Consider the following 18977-nt stretch of genomic DNA (forward strand, 5'->3'; position numbering starts at 1 on the left):
AATTCTATGCTATGTTTGAAATTGGTTGCTTGTTATATGCATTTTTTTGGATATTCTAGCTTGCCTTTTCTTTTCTTGTGATTATGTTATAGTATTGTTTTTGTTCTTTTTCTAATGGTCATCCATTATTTTGTGTGAGTAAATGAATAAATGAACATTGATCTTGCTCGAGACGACGGTGTAATTGTATACACATAAAATTACAGGAACTATGTTTATAACTCGTCTTTTGAAAAATTGTATAACTTTGTTATGAGTTTTAGCTTCTTAAAGTTGTTCAATGTATAAAAATATCTTATATAGTGATATATAATTATTTTGAATGTCTATGAGTTTGAATTATAAATTCATACAATATTATATTTAATAGTATTTATAGTACTTTATAAGACGATGTACTAATTTTATTTTTTCTTGAAAACCATTCATTTAAACAAAAATATAAAAATAATCTTACCCTTTACAGCAAAATCAAAATCAATTCTAATAATAAAAAAATAATTTAATCGTGTTAAAGTAGTTTTATAAATATCTTTGTTTCAATTTTATTTTTTTAAGAAATGGTTTTCTTTTAAAATCAAATTAATTGTTTTATCAATTTTTATCTTTTAAATGTTTTTTTAATTTAATCACCTTTTGAAAAAATTATATACAGAATAAATAAAAATTATTTAAAATAAAAATATAAAATTATTGATATTCACTTTTATAATAATAATTTTATAATTTTTATTATTATAAAAATTAAACATCCACACTATCAATTATAATAATTAGTTTTAAATTGGAATAATTAACATTTATTATTTAATTATTGTATATTTACTTACCATTTGTTTAATTTAATTATTAGTGTTAAATATCAATTATTATAATTGATATTAAATTGGTGGAGTTTAGTCTTTCCAATTAGGTTTATTTTTATACTATTGCAATCCAATAATCAAATAAGAAATTCATCCAAAATACTTTTTCTATGTGCTATCAGAGCAGGTTTTCTGATCTTTTTTTTACTCTGTCTTTGTTGTTGCCGGTGGCCTACGCCACCGGCGGCCCCTTAAAAGTCTTTTTTTCAACCCATGTCTTTATATTTCAATGTGTAGTCCACCTAATTGCCCTAGCCAAGTTCGTCTTTTGGAATTCAGCTTTTAGAATTTTGTTTTGTTTTTCAACCTCGCTTGTAGTGTCCCGCCTGGCCATGTTCTTTCGGACCAATACCTAAAACCGGTGCCTTCCCTCCTACAATACCCAATCATAGGCATTCTCATTAGCACCCAATCACTGGCCACCGTCGTCGTCACCGACCACCAAAAGGACGTCGCTCCTTCCTCCATTGTCGGCGCTCCTTCCTCCATTGTCGGTTTTCCAGACGCTCTCAAGAACCACTTGGAATGCCTTTATTCCTTCATTTTTATTTGTATTTTTTTTATCTTCTTCAATACAGGACATCAATCCTTCCTTTTCTTTTTGCCTCCCATGGCCAACGACAACTGTTCATCTATTAAGCAACCCTGATAAGCCATCAAAACCTTTCACTTGCATCACCCTTAGTAGTGTCACCAAGCTTCTGCCTTTAAATTAGTTGAAGCTCTTCTTGATGACTATGATCTTCTCAAATATCCAGATGAATCCTTTCTCGCGCCGCCGATGACGATCTCCACCACCGTTGTACCTCCAACTCCGAATCCAGTTTATCAAACCTGTGTCGATAGGATCGTCTTATACCTCAAGCAGTTAAAGGAGTGTCTCCACACGGTGTCTAAAGATGCAGATTGGGCGTTCCTCAACTGAAGCAGAACACAAAGCCTCTCTGCTTCATCCTCGGTTTGACTCGTTACTATTCAAGTTTTATCTCTCTTCTAAATCGTCCAACTTGCGGGAGGATATCAATTATAATAATTAGTTTTAAATTGAAATAATTAGTCTTTATTAGCTAATTCTTGTATATTTACTTTCTCTTTATTTAATTTAATTATTAGTGTTAAATATTAATTATTATAATTGATATTAAATTGGTGCAGTTTATTCCCCTTTAACTCTTTCCAATTAGGTTATCAATTTGAATATTTATACTATTGCAATCCAATGATTAAATAAGAAATTCATCCAAAATACGCATTTTTATTAGTATTAATAATGTTGTATATATTAAATTATAATCTTTTAGATAATTATGAAAAACAATCATATATTTTTTACTCTTTTTGTTTTTTACATTGAAAAATAAGTAAAATGATTCTCCATACCTTGGATTTTAAATAACTCCTTTAGTAGCTCTAAGGGTTATTAGATTTGTTATTTAGTGTTACATCACATGTATGAACTGGATCTCATGAGATTCAGAACTTCATCGGCCCAGCCCAATTGTAAATCCCATAGTTGTTGTTCCCTTAATACTTGCATAAATACTCTATTTTATTTTAAAAAAATAATATTTTATTAATAAATGATACTACTGCAGATGTTATCATAGAATCTATGTATTAACAGATAGTGGATCAAAAATTCAAATTAATTCATAATATTCAATTATTTATTTTCTAAAAAATAAGACACAACAAACTAGCTTCAACAAATGAAAATGGGTTGAAAAAGTCCTTTTGATATGAAATTGGAAACATTCTTGAAAAAATCTTTTCCTATAAGACTGAAATTAATAATCTTATAATTCTTGAATTTTTTTTGAAAAAAAAAGAGTAAAGTCAGTGTTTCATCCAATACAATCTAATTTAGTTACTTCTTTACAATAATTTTTTTTAAACAGTATAAAATTTGGGTCTTAAGTATTAGTTTACGAGGAATTAAATAACATTAAGTTAAACTTAACATATCAATCTCCTATTATGCCTATTATAAGGTGAGAAAAATAATGGAAATAAAAATATTTATATTGAATAAATAAATGAAATAAAATTATTTATTATTATTTATTAAACGTGATTTATAATTATTATTATTATTATTATTATTATTATTATTACTGAAAACAAAACTTTTTGCAAACATTATCCCTTTGTTATTTATTTCAAATATAATTCTTTTTATTTTTAACAACATAATATAGTAGAATATTTGGTAAATATATTGCATCTAATTGAGTCCTGGTCTAACTTTTTACAATTCCTTTCTGTTTTTTTATCTATTTGGTATTTTGCCTATACTTTTGGCTGAAAATAATTTTTCCTTAACCAATTTTTTTTTATTTGGATTAAAATAAATTCTGAACTAAATGGTCTATTATTATATTTAAATACAATATTGTAATATTTTAGTTAATTAACCATTGATATATAAATATTTATTTATATGATATCTTCTTCTTCTTTTTTTATCTACACTATATTTCTATTTGTCCAAGTATGATAGTAAATTCATATTGATTAATTTATACGATTAAATTGTTTATAATTTTGAAATTACAAATATAATAACAATTATATACAAAATATATATGCATTTTATATTTATTATAAAATTTAACATCTATATTAACAAATTCCACACAAAAAATTATAAATTGAAATATTGACTTAATGTAATTTAAAATTATACTAAATTAAAATTAAACAAAATAAAATGCATTTTATTTTTATGTTAATTGAAATGAATATTTAAAGAGAAATTATACTAAAATCACTCTATACCATTTCTATTTTCTTGTTTTATTGGCTGTAAGTCATTTATAATATAATGATGTTTGGATAAATTTTCTTTTTCTGTAAGTATTTATAAAATTACCAAATTTAAAGTAAAATACTTTCTGTAATATATTTAATTATTTAAGAAATTGAATAAGAGAATGATTGTAACAAAAGAATAAATGCACCACTTTTTTTATAAACACAACTTGATTTTGACTTATTTTACTATTTTTTTATAAATATTTACGAAAATAATTTAAAGCTTATTATATCTATTTCATATTTCTACTTTATTTTTTAGTTATATATTTAAAATTAAAGAAAAAAGATATAACAATATATAGAGAGAAGTATGTTTACTATTTTTATATTACTTAAAATTGTATTTTAAAATTATAAAAATAAATTATTCAAAAAGAATACCTATTTTTATATGACCATCAATTTAATTATTATTATTATGTTTACTTAAAGTATATATAAACATAAAGTAGATATTTTTTATAACTACTCTCTGATATATATTATCCTTATCTATTTATCATTTTATCTATCTATTAAATTACCTGTCTATTTATATATCAAAAACGTTTTATTGTGATTTTTTTTATTTGTGCAAAAGATAATTGATTGAAATTATATTGTGTAATTGATTTTTAATAAGTACCTCTTTATTATTTTTATTCCCACAATTAATTCTACTATAATAAATAACTATAAATATAGTATAATAAAAACTAATAAATATAATTATTTTGTGTATATTTCTATTATAATAATTAAAATTGTATGTATTTTTTATTATTATAATTTATTTAACTGACTATTTAAATTTATAATAGAATTAGATTAAATAAAAACTATATTAGTAACAAACTAAATAATTTCTTACTGTGCACTGTTGTTTATATCAGGAACAAAACGGTGTAGGAAAAGTGTCGTTTTTGTTGTGTTGGTATATATAAGATAAATCAAAGAAAAAAGAATCAATCGGTTTCGGTTTGCACTGGGAGCGAGTGAAGATGGCGTGCTTACACGAACACAGTTGTGAAGAACATGACTGTTCCACAAATTGGTCTCTCTATCAGCACATAGACATCTCCAAGGTTTTTCTATCTCATACATTAATGTGAATTTCATAATTTTCATTCCAATCACTGTATATTATCTTTAGTTTTCATTTTAAATAGTACAAACTAATGAGATCTTTAATTCATTGATATGGTAATATGGTAAGGTATTTGCTTTGAATGAGGCAACACCAGGTAGTGTTAAATCAGTTTTTAAAGCCTGGGAAGATAGGCTGAATACTTCTGGGGTAATGCATTCTCCAATTGTTCGCTTCAATCTTAGGATTTACTGTTTCTGTATTTTGTATTTAACTTGTTTGTAATTGCTTCAACAGGAACACTTGGAAAGCAATGAGGGTGATCCTGAGTTACTTGTATTCATTCCGTAAGTAATTTTGTCTGACTTATTTTCAGCAGAAATGATTTTTCCCTAGTTCTAATATGATGTATCGAATGTCTTATTTATTTATTTTAATTAGCTATTTTTCTTTGGTGTTGTGTTAGTATATGCATGGACGGAATGGATTATTTGTTTATATTTGTTTTGTATTTATTTTTCATTTTCAAATAATTTCATTTTAATGTCTTAGAATGCTTTTGAGAATTTTTTCTTTAAGATGAATTGGAAGCTGACATTAATTAAAAATAAGTAAGATGGATAATATATAAGTAGAAAGATTAATAAATCTTGTCTTAAGATTTTTTATCAAAGGGATGTCCTACTTTTCCATATGAGTTTCATCATAACTCTTCGTTCTCTTCCCTAAAAAAGCTAATCTTTTCAACCACTTAACTATCTATGTAATTTTAGTAGTATTACTGGTTGTGGTTGTTATCTGCATATTTTATCTGAGTACATGTAACAGTTAGCGAATGCTGATTTTATTTTAACCTTACTACTGCAACAACAGAGGCCTTATCCCATTTAGGACTACATGTAGCACATCTTGAAAGAAAGGGTCACCATTATGATATATAAGCGATGCTCTAGTTTCTTATATGAGTTTGTTCAGGATTTATTGACATCGAAACTTCTTAGGATCCTCTAAAAAAGCTAACATTTTCAACCAATTAACCATCTGTGTATTTTTAGTATTATTACTGGTTCTTGTTCTCCCATGCAACAGATTAATTTTATTGCGCATATTCAATTTTATGTGTTGGCTGCATATTTTATCTGAACATCTAACAGTCAGCTTATTCTGATTTTAATTTAACCTTGCTACTGCAACAGCAGAGGCCTTATCCCTGTTAGGGCTAGATGGACCACATTTCGCAATTAGGCTTAGTTAAAAGAATGCTCAGACAGTTCAATGACTTATCCTACTTCTCTCTAAGATATTGAATATTGAATAAGCATTGCCTCTATAGGATATTGAATATCGAATATCTTACTCTAAGCAAAGCAAAGTTTATATTTTTTTTGGATAAAAACAGTCAAATGGAATATTGAAGGGTGTGAATGAATAAGTATTCTTTAAAATGGGACTGAATTACATAACATGTTTCTAGAAAACATGTGCTTTGATGTTAAAAGGGAAAAGAAGAAAACGAAGTGTATACTTTCTTAATAACTCTACTCTTTTTTGTGTTCCATGATCAGAGACCACTTGGCATTAACTGTACCTTTACTGTAAAAAGTTCTTTCAACACTTTAAAATACTGTAATAAAAAGAAACACAAACGTGTGTTTGTGACAATGTTTAAATATGTCTTGAATAATGATTCTTTTTACTGTAAAGCTTTTCCTGTATGTTGCCAATCTTCATATTTAGTATGATCAACTCTCAACTAAAAAAAGTAATGTCCACAACTTTGCTGTAACATCTTCCATAAGTTCTTACAGAACTTATTATGCTTCTATGTGTAGGTTTACTTCAGATGTCAAGATTAAGAGCATATCCATAGTTGGTGGAGCTTATGGAACAAGTCCCTCCAAGATGAGAGTGTAAGTTTTATGGTTTTGAAGCAGATGTATTAGGTTGTCCTTTATTTCACAAGTAATTTATGGAAATAATTCTATTTTATGATTACAGAAATTACCAGCCTCTGTGACGCAAGTTTTTGGTTTGTTGTTGCCTTTGATAACAACTGAGTTTAAAATGAAAGTTGTTGCTTTTGGTTACCATTTATTATTTGAAATATTCCTTATATGACATTTATCACATTTGATTTTCTCACATTTGTGATTCTACTTTTCTTTCAAGTACTGCCTATTAAGTTTGTGTACATATTTATGTGGTAGGGCCTTGTTTTAGTTACCATGTTCTCTGTCATACTTTCCTCATCTTGTGTGCTGTTTGATTGATGTGTTGTTTGCCTGCTTAATGCTATCTTTTGTTAGTATTGTACAACTAAATTGTTCATATTCTTAGTTGGATATCAGGGCAACTAGTATAAATATCTTATTAATGACCGTACCGAATGAAGTTTCTTGTACATTTTATTTATTGATCTAGAGGAGACTTTGTAAGATGAAACATGAAAGGATTTAAACATATTTTTTAGGTCATGTTGGTAATGACGATAAATGGAAAGCTGATGTGAATGATGATTTTAACTCATTAGTTTTATAATTAGAAAGTGATTTCGTTAGATGTATAGTTAAGATTATTTTTAGGCTCGTGTAAGTTTTCCGTGTATCTTTATTATTTACAAATTAATATGTTTAAATTTTAGAGGGACGTAAATAATACGAAATTTTTTTGAGGGCGTATTTAATATTTTAGGAATTTTACGGGGATGCAAAACCTGTTTTATCCAATATGAAACTAACAGTAGATGTTTGTTAACCTCTTTCCTGTTACTTACTTTCACATCAAGGTAAATAGATATATCGCACTTAGTATTTGGGCCCGCAAGGCTTTTAATATTTGCCAAGTATCCCATCTTCAGTGAGAATTCTCGGTGCCACCTCTATATAACAGTATGTACTTTGGAAAATAAAATTTGTATAAATTGAACTAAATGTTTAAGGAAAAAGTTCTTTTAATAACTTTTTTTCACAACTAAATGTTTAATTACAGTACTTTTTTGTGTAAATATTCTCTTACTCAAAATGGCTGAACAGTTCAACTTGAATCAGGTTCATCAACCGAGAGGGCATTGACTTTTCAGATGCACAAAGCATGCAAGCCGTTCAGGTATAGTTTCTTTTAAGGTTTTCAAGGAATTCATTGACAAGTCAACACCACAACTTGTATGCAACAATTATTTTTCTCTTGCAGGAATGGGATTTGGTTGAGAATATGCATGGAGTGTTGGAATACCAGACAAGGTAACCCTCACCTACTTCTCATTTTAGCTATTCCATAAATGTGGACTTTTCTACAAATTCTTATTCCAGAAAATATTGTGAAATATTGAACAAGGCAACAATACGTGTATGCTATGCATTTTTTTCTGTATTATTACTGTAGCATATTCCTATACTGTAGCTAACTAAGAGGCAGTATTGTTTTGTGTCATTGGAGTTCTCTTTTCAGTATGTTCTTTTAAAGCATATATACCTTTTGTCAGATATTCTAAATTTCAAAGTGTGGCAAATATTACATTGCACTTTCCTGAGAGTTTTGGAGGAGACATAACGGAAATACACTACATTGGCTTTAAAGGCGAAGCCACTCAGGTACTTTAACTGATAGGTTGCTTGTTGTTTATATTCCAGTGAGATTATTAACTTTCTTGTTTATTGTGTAGTTGAAAAGGGATGCCGTTGCCAATATTGTTTACGAGCTGTTGCCAAATCCTTCTGACCACAAGTAAGTATTGAACTCTTGGCTTTATTAGATAGTCAATTATCTTCTATATCCTTCCGTGCCATTCATTTTTAAAATGGAAGAGGCTAACAAGTTTGTAAGTCCAATATCATTTCAGAAGAAAAAAAAATGTCTGGGACACAAAAATGATGTTGGACTCTCCAAATTAGGCATTTCTATCCCAGTATTTGTTTAATTTCAACATATTTTGTCCTATTAGCAAATCATTGCCCTCTACAAAAATTCTTCTTCAACTTCATTGATCTTAGTTTGTATATAGCTTCTGAAATGGCTAGAACCTGTAAAAATTGGTAAGAGTTCTCTAGGTCAGTTTAGAAAGGCGCCAAATCAAGATTTAAATGCATTTCTCGGTTGTAAACTTGTAATGTCCATCCTTAAATGCTTCATACATGTTTGTTTTGATGTCCATGTGAAGCATGGTTTCCTTTTTGTGTGTGCAAGCGCATACCTGTTTATTCATAAGATTGCATGTCTTTGTACTTTGAATGGTTGAGAGCCTGGTATTCACAAGCTTCACTTTGGAGTAGTTGTGTATCTTCGTAATTCCTAACACTTGATTATTTTGTAGGACACGTGCTGAAAGTGGCGGGGGGCTTTCACACATAGAATGAAACACATTTACTGTTTTTATTTTGTTTACTTAATAACCATCGCAACCCAATCTTGTTCCCCTTGTTTCCATCCACCTAAGACGAGAAAGTACAGCTGGACCTGGTTAAATACAATACTGTGCTATGAAATATTTAGTCCTGCAGTCGTCTATGTAAATTACATATATACTGTTTATCTGGATGATGATGAATATGACAATCTTAGATATTTTATAGAACAACTGAAAAGCTAATAATTAGCAATTGTTTCTCTCTGCAATTTGAAGGATAAACCCTTTAGAAAAACGCAATGAGAGGGTCGGCTACGTTTTTTAGCTATGAAATTGATGTTGATGCACAAAGGTTGAGATGCAATTGGCTTTTGTAAAAGAAGCGAATCTAATTCAGTTCTACCTTCTAGCTAAGGAAAGTTGTATGAGGTTATCATATAAATGGAGAAGAATAATTCACTGTCTTGGCTGCAATGCAAGAAAAGTGAGGAATCTTTTGAGGATAAGATTTGACTCTTCACTGGTTGGCAGAAAAATAAAACCTCTGATAGAAAACATGTATGGCCATTTTTTTCGTAGCCCGGATTTTAGTAAATTAGTATTCGATCTTAGCATAAAATAAAAAAAGAGGTGTTAGGAATATTTTTTTTTCAGTCCAAACTAATGCCGTATAATAAGTTATAATAAAACGTCTGCATCATTAGGATTCTATTAGACATATAAGAATTTAACAATTAAATTTATAGAAAGTTATCTTTAGTAACTGAATTTTAAAATTAAACTTTGATACACAATTGTGTTATATGTTTTTTATTTAGTGGGCTATTGTATTTATTGTTATTTTGATTGAAGTATTTCTGTTGTTGTTTTTATCTTTCTTTGTGTTTTTCTTTTACAATAGTATCAATTTATATTTCAAAATGTTTTTTCTTTCTTTCATGCTACTTTTTATTTTCTTCGTTGGCGTATTTTTATCCCAATATTTTTTCTTTTTAAAAATACTTCAAAATCTCTTCGAAACAAATAGTTAAATTAATATTAGATTATTTTTTATTATGGTTTTTTTTGCGTGTGTCTAACATTAGTGATTATTTTATTTTTTTTGGTTAAAGGTTTCTTGAAGGTATTGACGATATTGAGAGCTGTATTAACGATTTGAAGATTGTGGATTTGTTTTCATAAGTTACCCAATACAACATGAATATATTATTGCAGTTTCTAAAGAAATGTTATTTAGTGATACTTTGGTGTTATGATGATTATTTAGTTATTTATTTTTCCTATTCTTCTTTCCCTTTTGTTTTGTTTTTTCTTCGATGGTGGAGATTTAAAAAAAAAATAGTGATTGTGACTTTCGAAAGGTAAAGAAAAAGTATTGCATATGATTGTTTTTACATTTAGAATGAAAGGGTAAACCTGTGATATCACAATAGTTTGAAGGTTTCTCTATGACATTGATACGATATCAATTTTTGTCTGATGGGTTAACGAATATAAAGTACGAATATTATTTTAGTTTCGAAAACACTCGTAAGAGATATTTGGAAGAGTTTTAACGTTATATTGGTGATTTTTTTTAATCTATTTTTTCTATTTATACTAACGAATATGAAAGAGTTTCTCTATTTTTTCTATAAGGGTGTTTTGGTTTTGTTTCTTATTATATTTTTTATTTGGTTTTGGTGTTTATTTTATTTAATTTTTGTCCTTTTAAAAAAAATTATTATACGTTGTTGAGTATAATGATAATGATATGATATAAAATTAACTAATTGAAAGCATTGTTGGAGTAATTAAAAGAATCACATAGATATATGAGTATAATAAAACGAGTCATTAGCATAGCTTACCAAATTGAATTGTGTATTTTTGTATGTATGTAAATAATATGTTAATTGAAGGACTTTCTCTTCATTAAAAAAATCGAGTTTAAATTATGTGTTAATGATGTTTTTTTACTACTATAACTCCAACTTTTCTCGATTGAAAATGCATACAACATTAAATTTGTTTTTATTATCTTATTTTGTGAAAAAAAAAAAAAAAACAAGTTGTCCATATTCAAGTAATTAAACTAATTATTGATTATGGTTATATGCTCCAACTCTTTCAAATAATCTAATTTGTTCACTTTATTTAACATTAATAAGACATTTTTATTATATATATATATATATATATATATATATATTATTTTAATTTTCGATGATATTATATATTAGCATAATCCTACAAAGCAACTTATCCACAGCTGCACTACAGACAAAAGAAACTTAACATCATGACCTGGAAAGATTATCTTGGCAGTAGTAGTTATCGAAATCCCTACTCTTCTTAATAAACTATTAATAAATCAAATCAATTGACCAATCCTTTAGTGGCTTCCATTGGATTACTATAATAAACTAAGATAAAAAAATCTTTAAGATTATTTTATTTGGTAAACCAAATATAAAATAAATTTACTATTAATGGTTAGTATTAACAATACATAAAACCCTTCGTGGACTCCATTAGCTACACAAGCAAGAACAACGTAAGGAAGGAAAGTCTCTTTCTCCGCTGAATAAGACGAGGTTTATTAAAATCATAAAACTAGAATAAACAAGTTAAACTTATTAAAATTTCTTATTTCTATCAAAGTTTAACCAATGATTTAGAGTGTGTTTATTTACGAGCATTTTATTTTGTAAGCAAACTATAAAATAATTTTACAATCTTATCAGCGATTAAACAATTACTAATTCAGATATTATACTTTTGTTGCTGATTTTATAATATTGTACTCCGTTAAAGCATACAAATTATCGGTATATAGATTTTTAAAAAAATCATATAAATATTTTGTGATGAAGGAAAGTTTATAAAAAGAAAAAGGTTCACCTTTTAACAGTTATTATAGAATATCAATTAATATTTCTCATGAAATTATATATCGTTTTCATATGAAAACTATATTTATGTAATTTAAATGGTACTTTGGCATGAATCAAAAGTTAACTGAATAAAATAAGACTTAATTTGCTCGTATTTTGAGTTTGATGTAATTTTTCATATTTTATATATATTGTTATTTTATTTGTTCTTTTTAATAAATTTTTATGTGATGACATATAATTGCTGAATTTTAGAGTGTTATTATAATTGAGATATCAAAATTCATAATAATGATACTTAACATTTTGAATACAATAAATGTTTTTATAAAATTGAATATATTTTACAAAGACTTCAAATTTAGGCACCTCTAATTCGAAACACACAAAAAATTATGCTTTAAAAGGATATTCTCGTCTTCTATAATTCGAATGGAGTTTGTGATTGCAGAACACACTCAATGTTTAAGTCAATCAAGTGTACCAAATGATCAATAAATGTGATAATTAGTTAATGCATTTCATAGGACTAATTATTGTACGTATTTACTTAAATAGGTATAGTATAAGTCACATGCCCTGATTATGTAATAATTATAAGTTACCATTTTCTTCATTAGCTTAATTGTAGATTATGATAACTAACAATATGGTTGGTATGATCTTATCTTGATCGAATATGTGTGGATCACGTGTATGTCGATTTAGTAAGTTGATATTTATCCAACTAAGAACAAGTTTTATGATGATGTGACCAAGGTATATTTGGACATACACACTACACTAATATCTAAACTAAGGTGTTAGATTCACTTAATAAATAAAAAAATATATTACAAATTCTAAAATATAAAAATATTAATTTTCTCAAATAGTTTTGAAAGAAATATGTAACTTTGATATCTTATTTTTGAGAAAGAATTATGTAACTTTGATTTTTCATTTTTGAGAATAGGTGAGAGTAAACTAATTTTTGTTGGACCAAAATAATTTTAATTTTTTTTTCTTTATTATTTTATATTTGAATGTTTTATTTTATCTTTTAGAAAAAAAAACACAAATATTTAATGGAACCCCTTTTCAGATGGATATTGTAAGATGTTAATATATTTTTCATCCGTAACCAACTTTAAAACTCAAATTTAATTAAACAAATCACATTATTTTTTTCAAATAACAACCGATGATAATCAATATTTATTAGATGATTGTTATAGAATTTTTTGAATTGTTAGAATAGTCAAGTTATATTTATGTTAACTTTATTTTTTTAATATATGTGTAAAAATAAAATCAGTGACCGGTAAGTATATAAATTCAAAAACTAAATTTTGTATAGTTATAGAAACTGAAACAAGTAATTAAACCTAATAGATAAATTCCTAAATATGTTCTAGCATTTAAATTAAATTACTTTTTTAAATTTGATCTCGCTAACTTATTATCTTATATGAAAAACCAATTTATAGACATCATCAATGAATTTTGAAAATATTTAAGAATAAAAACAATAAATGATAAAAACTAGGAATATTTATTTTTAAAATTCAAAACAATTTTTTCCTAAATTTAAAAACATTTATGTTACTAAATTATAATATTAATGTTTAACTATTTTACTATTAAGTGTACCTTTTGGGCTTATATTAGTATTATTATATTATTATTATTTTACGGGTCTAAAAATATCCATTAAATAAAATAAAATCCATACAATATATTAACTTTCACAAAATAAAAGAAAAATACAATATTTGATATATATCATATTATATATAATAAAAATAAAATTTATTTTACAAAAAAATCTATTGACCATTATTTATTTGTTAATCTTTAAGTTTAAAAAGACTATAAATATATGTCGTTAACTTTCTTTTGTGATTATTCGAAAGTTGATTATAAATTAACAATAAGATTAAAAATATAAAAAACTACTTTTTTTATTAAATAAAATTGGTAAAAGATCTTATAATAATTAATTCCATAAGAAAATAAAAATATATTTAAACCATAAATAAATTAAAGCTAATATATTCTTTAACCAAAACCCTAACCTGTCTGAACAAAGAGGCGAAGAGGCCACTGTGCAATAGTTATCCCTCCTATTCTCTCCCTTAACATATAATTGATTTTGGTGTCAGCTCTATCTGGTACCAATTCTCTCTTCAAAACTATTCTATCCAATTTATCTGCATGCATGTTTTGAAGTATCTTCTCAATCCTTATTTTACTTTATCTTTTTGTGGCATGTTGTGTATTAATCTGTCCCTGTTTTCTATTTTACTGCACTATATAGGGAATGAGTGTTATTATCCCGTGTAAGTTCTGAAGCAAAAGATGCAAGCCTGTACAATGATGGGTTCTCTGCAACAATCTGTTTGGACCAAGGGGATGGGTTTCCCTGCAAAGGGGTATGGCAATAACTCTGGGTTTGTATCTGAAGTGAAGTTCTGGAATATGAAGCCATGCAAAGCTTCCCCTGTTGAAGGGAGTTTAGTCACTGGGAAACCGTCGTCTCTGTCTTTCTCTGTTCCTGAAATTGGAGGTAACTGATATTTTCTTTTTCATTTGAAATTATTAAGGGTGTTGCTATACTCTATAGGTTCCTTTTCTTTATATTTGTGAGTGTTTGATCTTATTCGCTATTTTTGTTCTTCCTTGATATTTGGTATGGCGGGGTGTTGAAACTGGCCCTCGGTTTATTTTAATAATCAAGTGATGTATGTATGTATTTGGGACTCAAGGGTTGAGCAGATCTCTTTCACAATAATAAATAGCTCTGGACTTTGGAATGTTTGTTTCTATCTAATTTTCTCTGTTTTGATGTTTAGTATTTTGTCTTGGTTCAAGTATACTGGTAATTGGATGTATGGCTAAATGATTTATTTTGTCCATGGAATCACATGGAATTGCGAACATTAGGTGATGGAAGTAGCTTCTTGGACCATGGCTTGACTGAAGCCGATCCTGAGGTTCGTGCAATTATTGACAAGGAGAAGGACCGGCAATTTAAAAGTCTCGAGCTTATTGCTTCTGAGAATTTTACATCTAGAGCTGTGATGGAAGCAGTTGGTTCATGCCTCACAAACAAGTATTCAGAAGGATTGCCGGGTAAAAGGTAAGGATCTCTTTGATTTAAGAAAATATTGTTTTTATGTTTGTTTTGGTAACGAGACTTTGTTCATAGAAAATCGGAAACTGTGTTTGATTTATTCATTTTCAATAATTAAAATTTCATTAAAGCTCATTTTACATGGAAGGTACTATGGTGGGAATGAGTACATTGATGAGCTCGAAACCCTATGCCAACAAAGGGCACTGGCTGCATTTCACGTGGATGGAAATAAATGGGGTGTTAATGTTCAACCATTATCTGGATCCCCAGCTAATTTTGCAGTATACACTGCTGTTCTTAAACCACATGATCGAATTATGGTAAAATTTATTTGACTATCCTTGATCTTGTTTGGCTATTCCAAATCGCAGCCCATTATTGTAATTGTTATGATGTGCAATGGTTTGTTTCCAGGGTTTGGACTTGCCTCATGGAGGACATTTGTCTCATGGATTCATGACGCCTAAAAAACGTGTATCTGCTACTTCAATTTATTTTGAATCTATGCCTTATCGACTTGACGAATCAACAGGTGCTTTTGTTTTCTTATTAAAGTTATTTCAATTTGTGAGATGACTCATTTTTAACCCCATGTTGGCATCACAATAGGTCTAATTGATTATGATATGCTGGAGAAAACTGCTAATCTCTTCAGGCCAAAGCTGATTATTGCGGGGTTTAGTGCTTATCCTCGGGACATTGATTACCCTCGCATGAGAAAAGTATGTTTTGTATATATGCAATAATCTGGAATTATATATTGCTCATTACATGGTATTCTTGTTTGCAAGAAGCTAATCACATCTTTTATACATGGAAAGATTGCAGATGAAGTAGGAGCTTTTCTTATGATGGATATGGCTCATATAAGTGGGCTTGTTGCTGCATCTGTACTTGCTAGTCCCTTTGACTATTGTGATATAGTGACCACCACAACCCACAAGGTTTGCCTTGAGATACTTTTATGCCACACTTTTGCATTTAAAATAAAAAGGAGAAGAATCTGCATTTAGTTTGTGTACAAAATGGATGCTATGTTGCTTGAAACTCTAAGTAAATACTTTTCTTTGCTACACTTGGCACACCTGTGACTTAGTCTGTTGGATATTTTCTTCTAGTCTTTAAGAGGTCCAAGAGGTGGTATGATATTCTTCAAGAAAGATCCTGTGCATGGGGTTGATCTGGAGCCCGCCATTAACAATTCTGTTTTTCCCGGTCTACAGGTAAATTATGAATATTCTCTTAATAGTTTTATCCTAACTATTCTAATTGAGGTGCATAGATCCTGTGCTCCTATGGAGTTAAGATGCACGCTTCCTCTTTACCTTCCTGCTTCTGTGATTTGATCGTGATAGATTTGTCCAGGGGGGTCCTCATAACCACACAATTGGAGGACTAGCAGTTTGCTTGAAGTATGCGCAGTCTCCAGAGTTTAAAAATTACCAGAATCAGGTATACCGATAGCCCATTTCATCATTGGAAATAAGGGTGTGTACATGATCATTTTAAAAAGCCTTTTGGTGCTTAATTTTGAATCCACCAATGTTGCTACTCTGTATTGATAAGAAATAAAATAGATTGCTTTGCCACCCAATCTGATCACTAGAATTATCCTCATGGTCCTGTGGAATAAATGTGGAATGAAGATAGATGTTACATTAGGCACGATTTGCTTGTATTTCCAACTCTTTCAATCCAAAACTAGAGGATATAGACGTGTCATTAAGAAGTGTAGAAGCTAATGCTATTTTGCTTTACTATTTCTCTTGTATGTTTTGAAGGTAGTCCCTTCCTATCACTTCATAATCATAGAATCAATAATTGCAAAATTTAGAAGAAAAATAAAATTATGAAGGCTACCCCATTTTTGTCCAATAGAAGTTTAGCTTCCAAATTAGAGTTATTAAGGTAGATTGGGGTTTCTTGCTCTACCCACACTAGGCCTTAGTCAGCATTTCTGACCTTCCATTTTACGTGACAATGCAGATTCCCAGTAGATACTCAGAAAGCTCCAAAATGTACTTCAAAACAAGTCTGGATATAGGCTATATATAGGAATGCAATAAATTAGAGTTGAGGTTCTTTTTGCAAACTAATTGGAGTTAATAGGCATTGTGCATGCTTCTTAATATGTGCACAGTTTGGATGTTTGGTTTACATATTATCAGTTGACCTTCATGAATCAGAGAGCATTAAAGTCACTTTATTTTATCACTGAACTTGAACTGGGCAAAGATCCATTTGGACAAAACCAGTTCATTAGAGTGGTTTGGTTTGATTCGGTTTGATTTAAAAAGAAAAAAGTGAACCGTGCGTAGCCATATATTGAGTTTGGCACATAGCACTTATTGACACTCGTAATAATACTATCCTGCAGGTGGTTGCTAACTGTAGAGCTCTTGCTCAGCGGTTAATTGAGCACGGATATAAACTGGTTTCTGGTGGTAGTGACAATCACCTGGTTCTTGTTGATCTAAGGCCTTCTGTAAGCTTCTTGTTCCTTTCTTTTATGTGTGTCACAAAATATACTTCGTTCCGTACTTTCTTCCGCTCGTTCATCCATTATAGATTGATATGTTTCAATGCAAAAGGGCATGATATGCAAGTTGATATATGATCATTTTTTAACGTTAGCTATGTTTCATATTAATTAACATCTCCGTTAGGGTCTTGATGGTGCTCGGGTGGAGAAAATTCTTGATATGGCTTCTATAACCCTCAACAAAAATTCAGTGCCTGGTGAGATCTTATTGCTGTGTTGTTTCTTGTGTGCACTAGTTTGGCATCTATGCTTGTTCACCGTAATATTTATGCCCCGTTATTTCTGACATGAGTTTACTATAAAAAGGTGATAAGAGTGCCCTTGTTCCGGGAGGCATTCGCATTGGGGCACCTGCAATGACAACAAGAGGACTTGGTGAGAAAGAATTCGCACTAATTGCAGATTTAATTCATGAGGGAGTGCAAATAAGTCTTGAAGCCAAAAGTTTGGTCTCAGGAACGAAGCTCCAAGAGTTTTTGAAGTTTGTATCATCTTCTGAATTTCCCTTGAGGGAGAAGATCTCAGATTTGCGCAGGAAAGTTGAAGCTCTTACTACTCAGTATCCTATACCTGGAGTCTAAGTGTACCTGCTTTATGAGCCTTTAAAACTGAGACGCACTTAAAAAATTTTGTATAATAAACATGCTTCGGTATGATGCTAAGAATATGTTGTATGTTACTATCTCTGGCAAAATCTGTTTGCTGCTGCAGCAGCAACTTTATGGTCACCCCATTTATAATTCAAGGCAAACAAATCCTTGATCCTTCTAATATTTCGTAGATCATGGATTTTTGGAAACAGATCATTACAAGGAATCGAAGCATTTTGTTCTTGAATTAATTATTTTGATGGATGGAAGGTAAATTGGTAAGCTAGTAGCCCAACTTCTTACGGATCAAAAAACATTTTATTTCTACGATAATACCACTCCAAGAGTTTAGGTACTTCAAATATTTCTAAACAATGATTCTTATAAATGTAAAATGAAATAGCATTTTCCTTAGGAAGATTTAAAGTAGTTACATAAGATGATTTCAATCAGTTATATAATTTGGAAACTTAATTTACTAAAAAAAAAATCAGAAGATGGGCATGGTGACAAAACAAGTAAATTTTTAAAAATTTAATCTCTTGAAACCTTTATAATCTCCCATCAGAAAGGGGGAAAGGGAATGCTAAAGAAATCTAAGATAAGGTGAAAAGGATAGGGTTTGATCATTGATGATGGCTTTTTTAGAAGATAACACCATCGTAAAGTATGGGATCTGTTCTTTTGGGACGTGGCAATTTCAGAAAGTTGTAGAAAACTTTGGGTCCAATCGTGTGAAACAATCTATGTGTGGTATACG

At 29.1% G+C, this 18977-nt stretch overlaps 2 protein-coding genes across 4 annotated transcripts; both read left to right on the forward strand.

Annotated features, from left to right (window-relative positions):
• The first annotated feature begins 4613 nt into the window (after positions 1–4613).
• LOC106775214 (PITH domain-containing protein 1) lies at positions 4614–9351 on the forward strand. 2 transcript variants are annotated; one of them, XM_014662299.2, is made up of 9 exons: positions 4615–4747; positions 4879–4959; positions 5047–5096; positions 6582–6659; positions 7797–7854; positions 7939–7988; positions 8231–8339; positions 8411–8472; positions 9059–9351. In XM_014662299.2, the coding sequence occupies exons 1-9, from the start codon at positions 4664–4666 to the stop codon at positions 9099–9101; spliced, it is 615 nt and encodes a 204-aa protein (XP_014517785.1). In that variant the 5' UTR covers positions 4615–4663; the 3' UTR covers positions 9102–9351. The 2 variants fall into 2 exon arrangements, with proteins under 2 accessions (XP_014517786.1, XP_014517785.1); XM_014662300.2 differs by lacking the exon at positions 4879–4959 and having other exon boundaries at positions 4614–4747.
• Positions 9352–13980: 4629 nt separating this feature from the next.
• On the forward strand, positions 13981–18464 carry LOC106775880 (serine hydroxymethyltransferase 3, chloroplastic). 2 transcript variants are annotated; one of them, XM_014663113.2, is made up of 12 exons: positions 13981–14120; positions 14267–14515; positions 14893–15088; positions 15231–15405; positions 15500–15617; positions 15695–15807; positions 15907–16029; positions 16204–16308; positions 16451–16537; positions 17463–17570; positions 17752–17824; positions 17934–18464. In XM_014663113.2, exons 2-12 carry the CDS (start codon positions 14308–14310, stop codon positions 18206–18208), a joined length of 1581 nt encoding a protein of 526 aa, XP_014518599.1. In that variant the 5' UTR covers positions 13981–14120; positions 14267–14307; the 3' UTR covers positions 18209–18464. The 2 variants fall into 2 exon arrangements, with proteins under 2 accessions (XP_014518599.1, XP_014518600.1); XM_014663114.2 differs by having other exon boundaries at positions 14036–14177; positions 17934–18208.
• Positions 18465–18977: the final 513 nt, after the last annotated feature.

The sequence above is a fragment of the Vigna radiata genome, chromosome 10, assembly GCF_000741045.1.
Source record: "Vigna radiata var. radiata cultivar VC1973A chromosome 10, Vradiata_ver6, whole genome shotgun sequence".
Lineage (NCBI taxonomy): Eukaryota > Viridiplantae > Streptophyta > Magnoliopsida > Fabales > Fabaceae > Vigna > Vigna radiata.

What these genes read in the sequence shown, in the direction of transcription:
- LOC106775880 (XM_014663113.2), top strand. Translation starts at nt 14,308, where the DNA reads ATGCAAGCCTGTACAATGATGGGTTCTCTGCAACAATCTGTTTGGACC. An exon ending in ATTACCCTCGCATGAGAAAA is followed by an intron (nt 15,808 to 15,906) that starts GTATGTTTTGTA and finishes ATACATGGAAAG; the next exon opens with ATTGCAGATGAAGTAGGAGC. An exon ending in TTAAAAATTACCAGAATCAG is followed by an intron (nt 16,538 to 17,462) that starts GTATACCGATAG and finishes ACTATCCTGCAG; the next exon opens with GTGGTTGCTAACTGTAGAGC.
- LOC106775214 (XM_014662299.2), top strand. Translation starts at nt 4,664, where the DNA reads ATGGCGTGCTTACACGAACACAGTTGTGAAGAACATGACTGTTCCACA. An exon ending in ATAGGCTGAATACTTCTGGG is followed by an intron (nt 4,960 to 5,046) that starts GTAATGCATTCT and finishes TTGCTTCAACAG; the next exon opens with GAACACTTGGAAAGCAATGA. An exon ending in AAAGCATGCAAGCCGTTCAG is followed by an intron (nt 7,855 to 7,938) that starts GTATAGTTTCTT and finishes TTTCTCTTGCAG; the next exon opens with GAATGGGATTTGGTTGAGAA.